Source organism: Megachile rotundata, chromosome 7 (genome assembly GCF_050947335.1).
Source record: "Megachile rotundata isolate GNS110a chromosome 7, iyMegRotu1, whole genome shotgun sequence".
NCBI lineage: Eukaryota > Metazoa > Arthropoda > Insecta > Hymenoptera > Megachilidae > Megachile > Megachile rotundata.
The window spans coordinates 17,690,374-17,707,987 of record NC_134989.1 but is presented as its reverse complement, the minus strand read 5'-3'; the positions used below and the strand labels follow the sequence as shown (position 1 = coordinate 17,707,987).

Sequence of the window (17,614 nt, the reverse complement as noted above, 5' to 3'; positions counted from 1 at the left end):
GGTTGGGAGAGAGCCTACCCCAACCTCTTCTCGGCGGAGGCCGCCGCGTATCGTATCGACGACCTCTACTACTACTACCACTACTACTATTACTACTACTCGCTTCTCGCGTACTCCCATGTTACCCTACGTCATCCCTTTCCTTTTCTGCTCTCCTGCAGCCCTCAGCCATCCCTCCTTTTGCACCACCTCTACCAGCCCTCCTCCCTTTTCCGCCTCGCACCACACGTCTGCAGGATATTTTTAAGGAAAATTGACCGACCCTCTGACTGCCTTTCTTGCCGCGGCTCCTTCACTCTTTGTCTCTTTTTAGGTCCTGTCTGTCCCTTCCTTCGCGAACCTTTGTCCTTTTTATCGCTTTTTCGTTTCTTATTCGATTCTCTTACTCTTTCGCCTTTCCTTCGATCAATTAATATTAGATCCTCGAGTGCTTGGAATCGAATTTCAATATTAGGTTGACACGTGTAGCTTTGCTCTTTGCTCTTTTGTTACAATATTTTTTTTAATTTCATTGAGAGAACTATGGCGAACTCGAATATATCGTAAAAATGACGATGGTAATCCTATGGGGAACCAGTCGGAGTTAGAAACACTTTATCACCCAGCGTATTTACCGAACTACCGCTGCTCCAAAATATAACTTCTTGGTGGGAAAATTCTTCGATTCCCAATAGGATGTCGGAAGAGTCTTCTGGGATTTGATCGAGTCTCGTATTCCGAGCTTCTACAGCTCCTATCCTACCTAGGCAAACTATAAAATATCCTTCGTTTCACAAATTGCTGAATTAACTTCGGCAATGTATACATTGTCTAAATAATGCACGTGCAAATTGCCGCATTTTACACTTTGCGTACAACATATAGATGTGGAAAACCGATCTGAACAGCCCTGGGCGCGTCTACTTCGATGGTGTCTTCGTCTCGCGGCTTAATTTACAATCGCGTTAAACTCCTTCTTCTTCTTAGATTACGATTTTCCTTCATAGTTACGCGACAATATATAAATAAATAAGTTTATCTTGAAAATTGAATTTCTCTCCGTTCAAAGAAGTTCTCGGCGAGCGTGTTTCCATCTACCATTTTCAGGCTCATTTTCCTCGTCTCCTCGAGCACTCCCTGATCCTTTCCTTCTTTATAGAACCCTCAGACATAAACGCCTCGGGTTCCAACTATTTACATATTACGTGCATCGAGCCCTTTCCGCGATCCTTCTCATTGTTCGAAAGGGTACGATGAGTACACGCTTCGGTAAATTCGTTTGGCATGCTCGACGCCAACAAAAATCGTTTTTGATCGTGCGCCCTCCTCGAGGAAACGCTCGTTAAAATCATTACGGCTGCGCATTCGAAGATTCAAAGGATCGTTGAAAACACAGCTCGAAAGTTTCACGGTTGCTCTTCGCTGCGGCTACGGTATTTGTTCATTTTTAAAAAACAAATTTCTGTTCGTTCATCTTCTTTAGCCCGTTTTGCACGCCCTTTCGGTTGTCTGATCCTGATGTCTGTTTACTGCATCACAAACACAAAGATCCTACAAATCTCGCTTTCTTTCCTCTTACCGAGGATCCTCTACTTGTGCCTTTTTTCTCTCCCCTCCTCCCTCTCCCTCTCTATCGTTTTACATGCTTCTCGTGCCATTTTCTGTATGCATTATTCAGGACATATATAATGGAACGGTTCGTGATGGGCTAACTGGCGCACCACCGGAAGTTAGGCAAACGAGTCCTGAGTGGGCTGGTGGATCGTCGTGTCTCCACGGATACACTGTCTACTGATTTTCATCGGTTTTTCCTCGACTCCGCGAGATACATCGAAACCTCTTTTTCGCTACTTTCACGGATTTCATAAAATATAAACACTTCAAAGTCGATTCGAGGCATTTTAAACGATAACGAATAATTTTGAAAATTGTCATTAACTTTGTCTTTGAAAGTAGGTCCAATACGTCCTTAAAGGAGCCCGGTCGTATTTTTTCTTTCGATCATATCATGGGAATAGGAAAGGACGAGAGTATTGTGGCGGAGGTGGCGATGTTCGACATGCGAGTCGTGTTCCTCGCTCGACGATCTTTTTTTTCTTTCTTCACGCGGGATCCTGTCTGGAATATCTACGTAAGAGGATATGCCGTCGTCTCGTTTGCTCGGAACACGCCGCATATGTTCAACCCATGTAGCGTGTATTCTTACCGTGTCTGGCTCGGCTATCGAACGCTAATACGTCTTCATCAATGCGTTAATTAGCTTGCCTTCGTTGCATTTTATAGCACCGTCCGTACAACGCTTTACGCGCAAACAGAATGAGTTTCGCACCGATATTTGAGATCTACGGCTGCTGCGGTTTTTAAAACTTTCAAAGAACGATGAAACATTCGGGTATTCCTGATGATGTTTGGAATAAAAATAAGAGCAACCCGGAAACTCGATATACGTAACTAAGGGAAAATCGATCAACTTTACTTCTATCTACGGTCGACCGAGATGCTCAAATCTTTCAGAGCGGTGTAACAGAAGGATCCTCTCGATTACACGCATCGTTCACAATCCGATACACGAACGATGATCAGGCGCATGGAAGACGAAGGCTATCGAAAATCTCGTTTCGCTAGAAGCATAGCCTGCTGGATCCTCGGCCAGTGGAAAGCACAAGGATTTCAGGAGCAGGACAGGGCCCCGTTGCGAGCATCTTGGCCACCCGATGGCCCCGAAAACCGGTTCTCGTCTGGATTTCACGTGACACGCATTTCTCCTTTTTCGGGGGTATCTAAAAGAGCCACGGTCCTTGCGAATATAATAAACTGTATTGCATTACGATTACGAGCGTTATCCTCGGTGTCGTAAACAGCAATTATAAGTACCCGAGACAGGTATATTTAATCCTTTCGCTACGGCGTACATTGCTCTACCTTCTTTTAATATGACCAACGCGATCGCAGTTTGCCGCCTTCAAAATATTATCCTCGTAAACCGAACGTCATAAGCATGTATTAAAAAGTATTAAATGATACACGAAGACGACGCATGGCGATATAATGCGTGAAAACACAATGCGTACGGATATAATGCTTTGCGATACAACGCGTGGTAATTTAACGCGTAACGGTGCCATGAATGGTGATACAATGCATGACAATACATCGTAACTATATAACGCTTCTTCCATGGGGAAGCGCTTCTAATGTCCGCGAAAAGTCCGCGTACAGGTGGCAATATAACGAGTGTTCAACGACAGCGTTGCAACAACTACGGAAGAAAACTCACGAATCACGGAATGCGTTAATATCGATCCCGATGTCTTTCAGAGGAGCAGAAAGTTTTTTTTCGAAATTTGCCGGAGAAGCTTGCTTTCATGTCTCAGTAAGCATACACCGGAAGCTGTAAATGTTCACGTCCGAGCCCCTTCTCGTTTCTGCTCGGCTGGCTGGCTCGCGGAATTGATAAAAATTCTACGTCACACGCAGGATGAGCGAAAACGAGTGGCGCGTTAAACACAGTAAAGGGAGTAGCGGCGTTAATAACGAAATTTATAAATTCAGTGCCACTCTCGTCCTTTCTCCCCTTCTTCAGCGTCTCCCTCGAGTCGCTTCTGCCATACGTGACGATCGTTCAAGGTCATCGTTGGTATCGTTCAAGGTCAACGTCACAGATTTCCGCTAATCTTTCCCAAACGGTTAAGGATGCCTTTTTTGCAACGCGTCTTATGATTTGTACCTAAGAAGCAGCTTAACTCGAGTCCGTTTTTGCTCTTTCCTACTTGATCACGTTTTACGCAGAAAATGTGTCAGAGCCGTTGTTTTACCGCTTCCTTTTAAGTCTGCCTCTCAACTACGGAATTATTCTCGCGAAAATTTAAAAATCAAAAGTACTATACAGGCATTTTGTTCAAGATCCTGAGATCACAGCATCGCTGCGAGAAAAGGAGTACGTAGTATCCTTCGTTTACCCCGACACGCTGACAAAGTGTTAATTCGTTAGACGGGGTCAATGGCCGGATTGTTCAAGGTCAACGCCCGACACGGTCCGGGTCAATGGCCTGAACTCTCAAGGCCAACGTCCGGATGATTCGAGGTCGAGCAGGGGAGACCGCAAGATACGAAGAAGAAATATCTGTGCGCGCTACTGGACGCTACGACGATCGATCGGTTCTACGAGATGGATGCATTTCCCACGTCGATGGCGAACAGTGGACGAACAACTAGGCTAATTTGACCGGTCGAATGGATTAACCCTAGAATACAAAAATTTTCGAATCTCCAAATTTCTTTTTCCCCGTATTATTTTCTCTAGGAAAGGCTACGGCGAGTGTACGCGCGACAATGTACGCGATGCAACAAGAATACTATACGCCAATAAATCCAAATAATAAATGATCGATAGTTCCGCTTAACAAGTGTCTCGATCAAAAGGAACATCGAAGTGCATCATAAAACAGTTGATCCCCATCGAGTGGTAGATGCCTCGGAACAGAAAGCTCGGGGAAGAAGTTCAAAGTACATGGCCAGAGGTTCCAGACATAGGGAAGAAACTGCGAGAAGCAAGACGAAGAAGAAGACGAAGAAGAAGGCAAAGAAGAAGACGAAGCAGAAGGAAGAAGAGGAGAAGAAGAAGAAGCCGATGAGTAGTAGGGAAAGACGAAGGGGCCCATAGGAAGATATAAGATAGAGAGGAGGGGGAGAGCGAAAGAGAGAGAAAGAAAAGGAGAGAAGCAGCAAGAGGTGTATAGGAGGGAGGAAGCAAGAGGAGGAGGAAATAATAACGACCCCGACGTCGCAGTGCCGCAGAAAGGTTGACGACCCGATGCCAGGCGACGCCCTCTCTCCCCTTACCGCCCTACCATCCCTTCTCTATCGTCCTCTGCAACCACCATCCCTCGTTTAGCAGCTATCCACCACCGCCCTCGGCATCCCCCACTCGCGCAAACCACCCACCTGGTACTGCACGTCGTAAGCTCATAGCGTACGTACGTACGCCAGTCACCCAACCCCTTTCATCCCTCTCTCTACGCTACCACCACCAGCATCACCACCACCACTACCACCATTACCTACCAACATCACCCTACGACCGTCTGGCCAGGGTCGGGGTCATTGAACGTCTATAAAGATTTTGACTCCGCGTTACTGCCGCTGCTGCTGTGACGCTGCTGCGGATGCAGGAAGCGGCTCTTCTTGCGGGGTACGCCCTTTTCCAAGGTGTGCTAAGGTGCACGTTCAATGGCAAACGGTTCAACGACGCTGTTCGAAAACTATGCTAGCAAGAAGTTCGCAAACGATTTGTAACATCGTCAATGGCCTCGGTTACGAGGTATCTGCCGCTAACCGTGAGATCACCGAGGGCAAAGAGTACGTTGGGCATGGTCAGCCCGCCGATGGCCGACCATGTACTGTTGACGCGTGACAGAGAAATTAGAATCGTAGGTCGGCCGGTATTGTAGGACCATTTGTTTCGCAATATTTTCGCGTACACCGTTTTCTTCGAGTTTCCGAATATAGCCGGCTTTTGTTGCATTGTCACCTTCGGACGTGGACTTTCATGCGCGTCAATGGCGCTCTCCCAGTATTGTAAAGTTATATTGCTACGCGTTACATTACCATGTGTTGCGTTATTAAGCCTACTGTCGCGAGTTGCACTTCCGAGCATTTACTGTCACGCATTGTATCGCTACACGTTGCATTCAACGCATTGTACTTTTAACGCGTTTACTTCCATACATTATATCGCCACGAGTTATAACGCTAAACAGTGTATTCAAAACCTAATTATGAACTCGTGCTCTGTTATGAAAATGTAGTCGACGAGTAAAAGGAAATAAAAGTGGACGGGACTTTGATCATGAATGAACTACTAGGTAGCATCGACGAGTCTGCTGCAGCCGGAAAATTCGATCGATAGTTTGTGCCATGCATCATGAACGACTTCGCAGAGAGCCGAAGAGACGAATGGTTATTGAACCACCGGATTCAAGGAGATCCTTAAAAGGATAAGAGTATTTCCTCGAGCAAGGACCTCGCGGAGCAACGAGAAGGACAAAAGAAAGCAGAGGTAAACGTTTGCTCGAGGCTGGAGGAAATTTTCGTCGTCCTCCCCTAACTGGGAAAGGGAAGGGAGGCACGTCTTGCCAGGGTCAGAGGTCGTTGAACGTCGGTAAAGATTTCGACTCCGGCGATGCTGTTCCGCAGTAAATAGGCGTGCGTAGTGCTCCCCGCACATCCGCCGACGACCTGGCCCAGACCGGGCCAGGAGTGGTCGGGTGAAGAGGGGTCACAGATACGAGACACCCTCCTCGGCAATACACACCCTTGCTCGCGTAATCCCTACGCGTTACGCGGATGCCATTACGGGCCTAGTAAACCACAAAACAACAAAACCGACCAGATTCAATAGAATATAAATCCAACACGGATTTTTCTCTTCGACCGAGAGATCATCTTTATTCTAAACACTTCACAGTCTATCAAGAACAAAAAATTATTTATTACTCGATTACTCCGGCAACGTATTTTATCCTAACAGATGCTTTACGGCTGAGAAACTAACGAGACAACAGGAATTGTAAATTTCTAAATCAGTAGACTTTCAGGTCTAGAAAGCCCCTACAATTTCTAATAACTTCACAACTTGTCTAGTTTTTCTTTTTCGATGAATAAAGAGATAACTGCAGTGCGAAATAGAAAAATGAATCTTTTTTCATAGAAAATGTGGACACGTAAGCTTCCATGAATCGCGAATGAAAAAAGTGGATAAAAATGAAACGATACGGCAGTCTTTGAGGGTTTAAAGGATTTTCATATTAACTGCAAAGGTCGTAGAAACGCCTACTATATAGACACCGTTTACGCAAGTGCTAACCGACACAGGTACTCACAGACATCGTCGTCCACGAACAGTCGCGCACGTACCAGCACGTGCTTAGAATTAATATTTCTCTTGCTAACTTGTCGCGACGAGATCCGTGCCAATAATAAATCGTCGAAGAACTTTCCTCTCTCCTACCCGATTTGGATACTATTTTTTAATAGCATCCGATAAATTCGCGTTAGTCTCGTTACAGCATTGGTCATTTAAACTTTCCGTTTAGTATCACCGATATGCGAGAAAACAATGTCTTAGCGATAAATAATGTACAAAAATATTGTTCCAACATTTACAATAAACAGATTGCAACGTTCTCCCCGTCTTTGCTTTATGATTTAACGCATGTTGCGCAAACGTTAATTGAAATACCCGTCGAAAGATATCGTTATTTTTATTGTCAATAAATCAAAGCAAAGTCGAAGGTGCTAGTTATTAATTTTTACAACGGTAACCGAATTGAATTGTGTATAACAAAAGACTTACCTTGCTGAAGTAACCGACGGTATGGCAACCTTCGGAATCGCCGATTGTCATCACGTAAAAAAGGAAAGGCTCGACGTCGTAATACAACGTTTTGTGGTCCAAGAAGAACTTCGCTAACAAACACAGATTCTGACAGTATTGCTTGTAACGTTTTCCGTCCACTTCCCATACGCCTATCTTGTCCTTCCTGTCCGAACAAAAACGTATTCGTTTATAATTTAATCGCTATAAAATTTCACACTCGCTTACCAACCTGTATACTTCGTGCCCAGGAGGATGTCTCCACAAACATTTCTCTCGGTGTCGCCTTAAAACCTGACGACTTTTTGCATATCGTAAGCAGTATTCGCATAGATAAAGTTTCGGAGCGCGACTGAATTCTTCAGGATACGGACTCTGGTACCACACTTCCATTTCCCATTTTCCCATTTCGATAACTCGTGTTCCGCCGCTGTTTCTACCTTCGCCGTCGTAGTCCAATTCCTTTAACTCCTTTTCCTATAGGAAACAACGTTATGTAATTGACGTAATATCGAGTGTAGTCCAGCCTCGCTGTATGGAACATTCTATAACGTATGGTTAACGGGCCATATATTGAAACTTACAATCTTTTCACTGGCTATCGCTTGTGCTTCCATAAACAATTTTAAGTCGTATTCCGGAGTTAAATTCGTTAAACGAGGTTGACGATCTTTCTCGTTTCCTTGAACTTCGCTACTACTATCGCTTTCGTTTCCATCGCCAGTGCCTCCTTTCCACTTATTCCTCATTTCTCTCATTTTCAGCTGATAGTTTCTTTGTTCCGTTGTTTGATGCATTCCTTTCGGAGACTTTTTGGCTAAACATGATATCGCTTTTTTCCTTTCCTCTTCTCGTTTCTTCCTTTCTTTATAAAACTCTCTGTAAAGCCAGAAATGTTTGAACGTTCCTGAAGAACATAACTACTATCGTAAAGTAAAGCGGTTACTTACACGCAAGCTTGCGGCGTGGTATTGTGATATAAAGGGCATGCCTCCAAGGTGAAGTGCGAGTCAAGTTTTCCAGAGAGATGACCCCTAGAATCGCAAGTTGGTGCTAGAGGGCATTCTCTTTCCTTGGTCGCACGCGAACGACCATAATTTCCTTGTCCAGATCTTCCGGTAGTGGTACTCGAAGTACCACTGTTTTGTGCTACTCTATTTGGTCCGGACGAGTGTCTGGCAGCGGTACTAGGCCCAGCACGTTTAACCGGTGATTTGCTCGTACTCCTCTTGCTTTCAGCTACTCTCGATAAATCACACCGGATCAGCGGAATTTGCAGGATACGTTTACACGCTACCGTTTCCGTACCTGAGAACCATACTGCCGCCGTAAGCAAAAAGACTGTATCTGCATCTTAGGACACCTTGGACATGCTTTGTTTTTTTTTGTATACGAAATACGTTTGTCCCATCGACCAGTGGATTCCTACGGGCCATATACATATGTCCAATCCATCCATCCAGAACCGCAAATACTGCTTTTTTGTGTTAAGGAGGCAGCATAGAGTCCTAAATCCACCGCCTAAAGGAAATTCTCTACCCGCCTCGTTTCAAACATTCATGCTACTTCGACTTTTATCTGATCAATTAACGAGCTAATGACACGTTTGCTACCAGAAAACGGTGGTACTACATTGACACAATTTTATATCTATGGATCGGGACTGAACGAGAAATTGTAATTGTAAAGGTCGACAGGAGGGATCAAACTTATCGAAAGAAAACAGAACTTAACTGGTCAGTCTAACTTCTCGCATAACATAATACGAAATAAAATATAAAAAGAGAAGACTCAGACAAATATAAAATCATACTTTTATACAAACATAAAACTCGACTGCTGATCAAAATGTTAAATGCAAATCTTTTACAAACTACACACACTTCAAACAGAAACTTAATACAAAGGACGGGAGAGGAATTGCAGTAATATTAGAGGGATTAGTAGTAAAATGTAGCATTCTATGATGTACTTATTACTATAGTAGATTCGTACCTGTATCGGATTCCGAGTCACTGGCTGCCTTCGCTTGAAGCTGAATTAATTTGCTTCCTTTTCGTGTTTGTAATTTCCGCTTGCCTTTATTCAATGTTTTCGTCGTGCTCGTTTCTCCATGCTCGTCCATTTCTTTTTCACTGGCAGATGCGTCGGCTTCATCTTCGCTTTTCACTGTACCTGAATTAAAATGAATGATTCAAAAATGATTTTGAAATTCCATAAGTTGTAACCGAAGTTAAAACACTTGATAGAATTACTTTGTCGTTTTGTACATTTTTGTGGTTTAACAGGTGCAACTGTTGCGGAAGGCCGTTTCGGTGGAATATTCGAGGAAACGTTTATTGCTGTACTTGGCTGGGGTTCTTTCTTTTTCGTTGTAGGTTGCGGGCTAGCTACGCTCTCGGATGATTCGGAATCTGTGCTACTGTCTGTCGAGGCAGAGGATCCTGATCCACCGGAACAGCTCTTTGAACTTGCAGAACTATCTGATTTACGCGCTTGGGCCGTTTTCGTTATTAAACCTAAATCAGAACATCATTAGTTTCAATAATTAAAAATTATTTTAAATATATAACAGATACGTACTAGCTCTATTTGGTTTTGGTTTGGGTTGCTGAGTTTTTGCATATTTTGCTGAGTTATTTGCTGGTTTTGCTGTGTTAACTTTAGATGGAACACCACTATCGCTTTCACTACTATTTTCAGGACTAAATATACTTTTCTTTTTTAACTTCTTTTGTACAGGTTCTGATGTTGTTTTTGCGGATTTGTCAACAGCTTTCCCATTAGCATTGTTGGAGGCTATTATCCAAAAATATATTATAAGTATAAATATAAGAAAAACTGATATTATATAGAATGAAAGAATTTTAAATAAACATATTCTTACTAGAAGGTTTGTTTGGCTTGTTACCAACTGGTTTTGTATTAGGTACATTTTTCTGTTGGCCAGCACTAGCTACAGTTTTCACAGGAGGCCTTTGTTGTTTAACAACAGGTGCTACCGTGGCAGTTGCTTTAGGTTTAGCTGGTGGTTTTCGTTTAGCAGACTTTACTTTGCTTGGTGATCCTTCAGACTCTGAGGAATATACCACGGGTCTATTCTTTGGTGGTACCCTCTCTTTGTTTTTATTTTCTGTAGACGGTATAGAAGCTGCATCGGATTTAGATTTGCCATGTCGATTAACTGAGAAGGATGTCTTCTTCTTTGTCCTCTCTGCATCGGATGCTTTTTGGCTGTTGGCAGAACTACTGGAATTTTCTGAATCGGATGAACTAGATTCACTGCCTGAACTTGATGAACTACTTGACGAAGAACCAGAACTGGTGGTTGAAGTAGATTCTGAGCTGGTAGTCTGTCAATTAAGCATTGTATTACACTCATTCATTCATATCTACTTGTTTATAAGCTAAATGATTTATAATGAACATATAACCTATACATACCTTCCTTTTTGGGGTCATTTCTATTGTGCTATCTTTTCAGTGGGCAATGAATACTGTTTAACCTCATTTCTACAGTACTTTTTGTACTCTTCCAAGTCATGTACGAAGAAGTTATTTATAAATAAACTTAATTAAGGCAAAAAAAGCTTCATTTTACATACTTCTCACTTACAACAACTATACAATATATATATATATACATAAATACTGTAGAATAGTAACATGCTGCGCATGTGTAGTAAGATTTTAGGACAAGTTCGAAAAGAATATGGTATAATTTCCAATGAAACGATAAAAATTAAAATGTTAAAAACAAGACGTGACTAAATATATCTATTATATCGAAGCGTAAATTCCTCTCTTTTCCTTAACGTAAAGGTATATTATCTATATTACGTTTAACGTAGTTCATACTACATAGACTATAGGTGACACTTGCATCAGATGGTGCAGATTGTGCAGATGTAATTCGTACTGAGAGCAAAAGCCGGCGAACGATTCTAGCTTTTGTCTTTACATAGTTATTATAGAAAGAATATTAATTAAATTGTAACTATGACGGCATTTGAGGGTAAGTACTATTTATTAGCTCAATTTTGGGTACAACAATCGTATAAATAGAAATATGATTAAAGATACTATTAGTAAGGTTGTCAAAACGTTTTGTACATTAATTATATTTTGTGTTAGAAATGGGCGTTTTGCCTGAAATTGCAAAGGCAGTTGATGAAATGGAGTGGACGTAAGTTGTATAAAGTTGTATTACACAAATATAAAGGAAATATCATAAACAAGATGTTATTTGCATATCTTGTTATAGATTACCAACCGATGTCCAAGCTGAAGCTATTCCACTAATTTTGGGTGGTGGAGATGTATTGATGGCTGCAGAGACTGGTAGTGGAAAAACTGGTGCTTTCTGTTTGCCAGTTATCCAAATTGTATGGGAAACTCTAAAAGATATAGAAACTGGCAAAACATCTAGCAGTAAAACGTCTGGTTCTGCAGGACATCAGCATTGTATACCATTTGTTTATATGTGCATAAATGAATAATATTTTGTATACTTAAATGTACAATTACTGTAATGATTTACAGCTACGCATTGGGCACTGAGTTTATTTGATAGAGGCAGAGCTTTAGCTGTTACTCCAGATGGTTTAAGATGCCAAAGTCGTGAGCAGAAAGAATGGCACGGTTGTAGAGCCAACAGAGGTGTACAAGGGAAAGAAAAATTTTTCTTTGAGGCTACAGTAACCGATGAAGGTTTATGCCGTGTAGGCTGGTCTACGGCTCAAGTAACTATCTTAAATTTCTACTAATAATTTTTAAATAATCTAGTGGAAAATTGTATTAATCATGTTTAACAGGCTTCATTGGATTTGGGAACAGATAAATTTGGGTTTGGTTTTGGTGGTACTGGTAAAAAGTCAAATGCAAAACAGTTTGACAATTATGGAGAAGCTTTTGGAATGCATGATGTAATTGGATGTTATTTGGATTTATCTAAGGGTGAAATCAAATTTTCAAAGAATGGTGTAGATCTTGGTGCAGCATTCACTTTGAATGCTCAACAAAAGTCACAAATCTATTTCCCAGCTGTTGTGCTAAAAAATGCTGAAATGTCCTTCAATTTTGGAGCACAACCATTTAAATACCCACCTCCAAATGACTACATACCTGTTGCTTCTGCCCCTAAAGAATGCGTAAGGGAGAATTCTGTAAATAGTAGCCAGTCTCAAAGCAAAGAAGATAGCAAACCAAAATGTAATGCTCCCCAAGCTATAATCATAGAACCATCGCGAGAACTTGCTGAACAAACATACAATCAAATTCAGAAAGTAAGTTATTAATAATTATAACTCATTCTAGCAGTTCACTTTAAAAATTATGACTAAATTATGTTCTTATTTAGTTCAAAAAACACCTATCAGATCCTACCATTAAAGAGTTATTAGTTATTGGAGGAGTTAGTGTAAAAGAACAGATTTCTGTACTAAATTCTGGTGTGGACATAGTGGTTGGAACACCTGGACGCTTAGAAGATCTAATACAGGGAGGCTACTTATCCTTAACACATTGCAGGTATTATAAAACTTGTTGCATTCTGATTTCATGTAAGTAATTGTAGTTCTAGTACAATATCTTCATACAATATTTTCAGATTCTTTATTTTGGATGAAGCTGACGGTTTACTGAAACAAGGGTATACCGAACTGATCGACCGTTTACATAAACAAATACCAAAAATTACGTCTGATGGAAAACGATTACAAATGATCGTGTGTTCGGCAACGTTGCATTCGTTCGAAGTCAAAAAGATGGCAGTAAGTATCTGTAACAACAATTTATATTCTTGTATATTGTATAGAAAAGCATATAGCAAGTCTTTGTATAGGATCGTTTGATGCATTTTCCAACATGGGTAGACTTAAAAGGTGAAGATGCTGTACCAGAAACTGTGCATCATGTTGTTGTAATGGTAGATCCGCAGAAAGATAAATCTTGGTATAATTTACGAAGACACATAGAAACGGATACTATACATCAACGAGATAATGTAAGACCTGGAAGCAATGATCCTGGTAAGTTTCAAGTCAATACACATAGTTCTGCAAAGTATTATATAATTAAAAATTTTGTAGAGACGCTATCAGAGGCTGTGAAAATACTAAAAGGGGAATACTGTATACGTGCCATCAAAGAACACAACATGGATAGAGCTATTATTTTTTGTAGAACCAAGTTGGACTGTGATAATTTAGAACGTTATTTGAAACAAGTTGGCGGAAATCAATTTTCCTGCGTATGCTTACACGGAGATAGAAAACCTCCTGAACGTAAATCTAATTTGGAGAAGTTTAAAAGACAAGAAGTCAAATTCTTGATCTGTACCGACGTTGCAGCTAGAGGTCTAGATATTTCAGGATTACCTTTCAGTATGTATTTTAAACTAATATTTATGTACGTGATTTTATCCAATTAATCTTGCAACTTTTTTCTAGTGATTAATATAACTTTACCCGATGAAAAATCGAATTACGTACATCGTATAGGAAGAGTTGGTAGAGCCGAACGAATGGGTTTGGCTATTTCATTAGTCAGCAAAGTACCAGAGAAAGTATGGTACCACGGTGAGTGGTGTCCTTCTCGCGGAAGAAACTGCCACAACACCAATCTCACCGACAGAGGTGGTTGTTGTATATGGTACAATGAACCAAATGTAAGTTTCAATATGGTTTCCCTTTACTGCTTTATAACTAAAGGTTGAATTTCTTTGCAATAGTATTTAGCTGAAATTGAGGATCATCTAAATATCACAATCCAACAAGTTGAATCGGATATGAAAGTTCCGATGAATGATTTTGACGGGAAAGTTGTGTACGGTGAAAGAAAAACAAATATGGGTACGCAGGAAAAGAATACTTAACGAATTACCTATCATGTTCGAGCAGACTATATATATTAATACTTATTAATTTTCAGGTTCAAATTATAAAAATCATGTTGAACAAATGTCACCTTACGTAGCTGGATTATCTGCTTTAGAATCAAAAGCACAACTATTATATTTAAAAAGGCACATGGCTAAAGTGAACTAAAATCCTTTCAAATTGACACGTATCTGCTATAATATTATGCAAATTATTTAATTTTCAAGTATGGAATTTTAGTATGTTACTTATAGTGTTCTAATTACTTTACATCCACGAATACGGTGTATTATAATCTTCGAATGTAATATATGAATTTGTTACAACTAATATAAAGTTTCGATTCACACGTAAAAAGGAGTATTTTTTACAAATTAATTCATACTGAAATGTTTTTGGTTGACTCATTTAAGAAAAAAAAAAAGTTAAAACAAATTAATTCGCGTAATACAATTTTATATGTGTATATAAGACATACGGTAAGTGTTTATTGTATTCTTTATAATTTTCATAATTGTACCATCGCTATTTTAGTTACACAAATGTATAATACAGTGACTTTGCAGTGTTTGGTTTTTGTTAACCTTCGCAATATTCTTTGTGATTCATGTAATACGTGTGCACGAGGGTCACACGTACGATTTTAGTTATTTTTTTGTTCGAATAGTATAATCATATATCATCGTACTCTTAGAATTTACTAAATGACTTCTGTTTAATTACACATAATAATTTTATACACATTTCTCGAAATCAATGGTAAACGACTAAAGTTACACAGTATACAAATCATACTGTTTGCTTTTTTGTATTCGGGTACAGCATACATGTGTTCTCTTTCGATCTCCCTATCAAACAGTGTGCACGATTGATTCACGCGTTTATGAATGAATTTTATTCCCATGCTTTCAAGTTGTTTTTCATTTCATTGACGCAGTTGATACAACGTACAGTCGAATCATTTACACGCTAATTTAATTGATTAATCAGCATAGATTCATGAAAACATTTCCTTCGGACAATCATCACAGAATGAGAATGAAATATCTTTTTCTGTTTCTTGTAATCTAAAAACACATTTACAGTCGCTCGTATCATTCTCTCTTTCTCAACGGCACGCTCGTTCACACACGCTCAGAAAATTTCACTCCATCGCGTTAACTCGGTGAATTATATTCATATAATATATACAGAGTGTCTTTTAAAAAAGATACACATCGTGGAAATTGAAAATTATTTACGAGGACAGAAATCGGAAAAGCCTTTACCACGCGAACAGTTGCGAAGTCTTAAAATTTAAACAGAACACCCCGGAAGTGGAGCATCTAATGTTAGATCGTTTACCTCGTGAACGAAAGTTCCTATTACAGAACGGTAAAGAACTTATCGATTCCCTCTTTCGCGATAGTTTTTACAATTTTCATGGCGTATATCTTCTTTTGAGTCAACCTGTATAACGTATATATTTATTTACGTACTTACATGTATATCAGTTTATCGTATATACTACACGTCCACCCCACGATTTTTACTTAAATAGCTTGGACAACTAAACGACCCAGGTGATCAATACCCCTTCGCGTATTTCATATAGTAACCATTAATTTTTTTTTTTTCGTTTGATTGCATTGTACGCAATAATGTGTGTATATGTATGTATATGTACGCGTGTTCGTGTTTGTTTGTTTCGTCTTAAATTGTGCAGTTTAATCATGAATGCTTAAAAAAAGAAAAGAATCTCTCGCGTAAAAACACGCGGGATCATTCGATAAATCATGGGGTGGACAACATTCAATTTTCAATTTTCCTAACGAATTTTTCTTCTTTTCTTATTTATTCATTTACATCGTGTATAGTTTCATTTTTATTTGTTTCACGCATTCGCTTGTATAATCAGCGCAATATCGAATGTTACAATTGTTCAACGATTCCTTATCATTTTTACGTCTGTTTAAGTCTTCGGCTAAACGTTACTTCTAACAAGAAAGACACGCAACAACGAATTCTTTTAAGAATTAAGGGAGAAAAACACGGATGTATAGAGAGAGGGGTAATGACGATGGATCTGGAGGGACATTACTTATCGACGAGCTCCGCTAACTCTTTCTTTCTCTCTCACTTTTTAATTTCATTTTCTCTATCGCGTGGATACATATTCACGAACAATCAAGTGATCCTCTCGTCGTTCTTCTTTTCGTCGCTAGGATCAATCAACTTCTTCGCTATTAAAATACATTCGTCGATTTCCAAACCTGGAAATTATCATGCAACGAACGTTCGTCATCGTTTCCGTTCTGACAACCTGTCCAGCACAGGGCTCCCTCACGAATCGTCCCATTCATTTTATAGCTTTCCTCTGATCCTCAGTTTTCGGAACTTAAAAATTTGCCACGTCCCCGAATTGCTAAATTTACAGATTCGTATCCACGGTTATTGATTTACCAGCTGATTTAGACAGGCCTGTGCATCAGCTTCTCTCGTTCTCGGAAGTTTCTTCTCGATCCTAGCGAACAAGATCCGAAGACTAGAAAAAAGAAACGTTCGATTCGGGATAATCATGGATCAACGATCGATCACCGCACACATATGTATATTTACATAGAAATTACTTCGAATAGAATACGTGTGGCAAGAGCCCATATTTAGCTCCTCTTTTTTCCCTCTATTTTTATGTACTTAAAGAATAGGACAGTTTGAGGCGCTCGAGGCACAAGTAGCTTCTTTCTCTTGTTCTATCGTATTTCATCTAATTCGACAGGAAAAGTAAGTGGTCTTACATTGAGGCAGTCGTTCGATGGAACCAAATAAGAAATTATCGTGAATCAGGCGTTTCGTCAACGTAAGATCACTCTCGCTATTTGCTACAATTTTTAGTTTCTCTATGAGTTGAAGTAATCCTGATTTTCTTGAGTGTTTTAATCAATCGCGAGGAACGAACAAAACGTGGTTTGTTGACAAGTTATAGAAAGGCACGATCCACAATCGGGAACCATGATACACAACGGTTGTAGATGTTATCAGATAGAAGATAATTCTTTTTTCCGTTACCTATTCGTAAACTCGAAAAGGCTCGTAAAAGTAATTCGGTGCATCATGAGATGGATATATTAGATTGTTGCAGATGAAATGGCTGATTTATCCACAAAATATCGTATTAATTAGAATTAGCTTTCAGTGCAGAACATTCTAATTAAAACCTGTCAAGGGGCAGTACAAAAATTTCACTTTGATCCATGATTCGCTACAATAGACAATTAACCGTTTTGTATCGAGAATATTAATGAGGCGTGTATACAGTTATTCACTTCGACCGTTAAGCTTTAAATTGATGTTGCACAAGTGGTATTTTACGATGATTTTCTGTCGCGAAATCGTGTCAGAC

At 39.9% G+C, this 17,614-nt stretch overlaps 2 protein-coding genes across 8 annotated transcripts in view; one reads left to right on the top strand and one right to left on the bottom strand.

Moving 5' to 3' along the window:
- The window catches only part of chm (lysine acetyltransferase chameau), a 29,082-nt gene extending 18,098 nt beyond the window's left edge, over positions 1-10,984 (bottom strand). The window contains exons 1-10 of one of the 7 annotated variants that reach the window (XM_076533439.1): positions 10,799-10,982; positions 10,242-10,707; positions 9,938-10,153; positions 9,610-9,873; positions 9,350-9,529; positions 8,663-8,674; positions 8,305-8,593; positions 7,939-8,233; positions 7,587-7,831; positions 7,334-7,520 (exon numbers count right to left, since the gene is read on the bottom strand). In XM_076533439.1, the coding sequence (XP_076389554.1) occupies positions 7,334-7,520; positions 7,587-7,831; positions 7,939-8,233; positions 8,305-8,593; positions 8,663-8,674; positions 9,350-9,529; positions 9,610-9,873; positions 9,938-10,153; positions 10,242-10,707; positions 10,799-10,816 (2,172 nt within the window). In that variant the 5' untranslated portion in view covers positions 10,817-10,982. Of the gene's footprint in view, positions 1-7,333; positions 7,521-7,586; positions 7,832-7,938; positions 8,234-8,304; positions 8,675-9,349; positions 9,530-9,609; positions 9,874-9,937; positions 10,154-10,241; positions 10,708-10,798 lie in introns of all 7 variants that reach the window. The other 6 variants (XM_012297411.2, XM_012297410.2, XM_012297413.2 and 3 more) reach the window with 6 other exon arrangements.
- A 228-nt stretch (positions 10,985-11,212) lies between these two features.
- Positions 11,213-14,589, top strand: Ddx1 (ATP-dependent RNA helicase Ddx1). Its single transcript, XM_003708362.3, has 12 exons — positions 11,213-11,369; positions 11,489-11,540; positions 11,619-11,818; positions 11,897-12,096; positions 12,169-12,639; positions 12,714-12,883; positions 12,963-13,125; positions 13,197-13,383; positions 13,444-13,737; positions 13,804-14,021; positions 14,085-14,205; positions 14,285-14,589. The coding sequence occupies exons 1-12, from the start codon at positions 11,354-11,356 to the stop codon at positions 14,398-14,400; spliced, it is 2,208 nt and encodes a 735-aa protein (XP_003708410.1). The 5' UTR covers positions 11,213-11,353; the 3' UTR covers positions 14,401-14,589.
- The last annotated feature ends 3,025 nt before the right edge of the window (positions 14,590-17,614 follow it).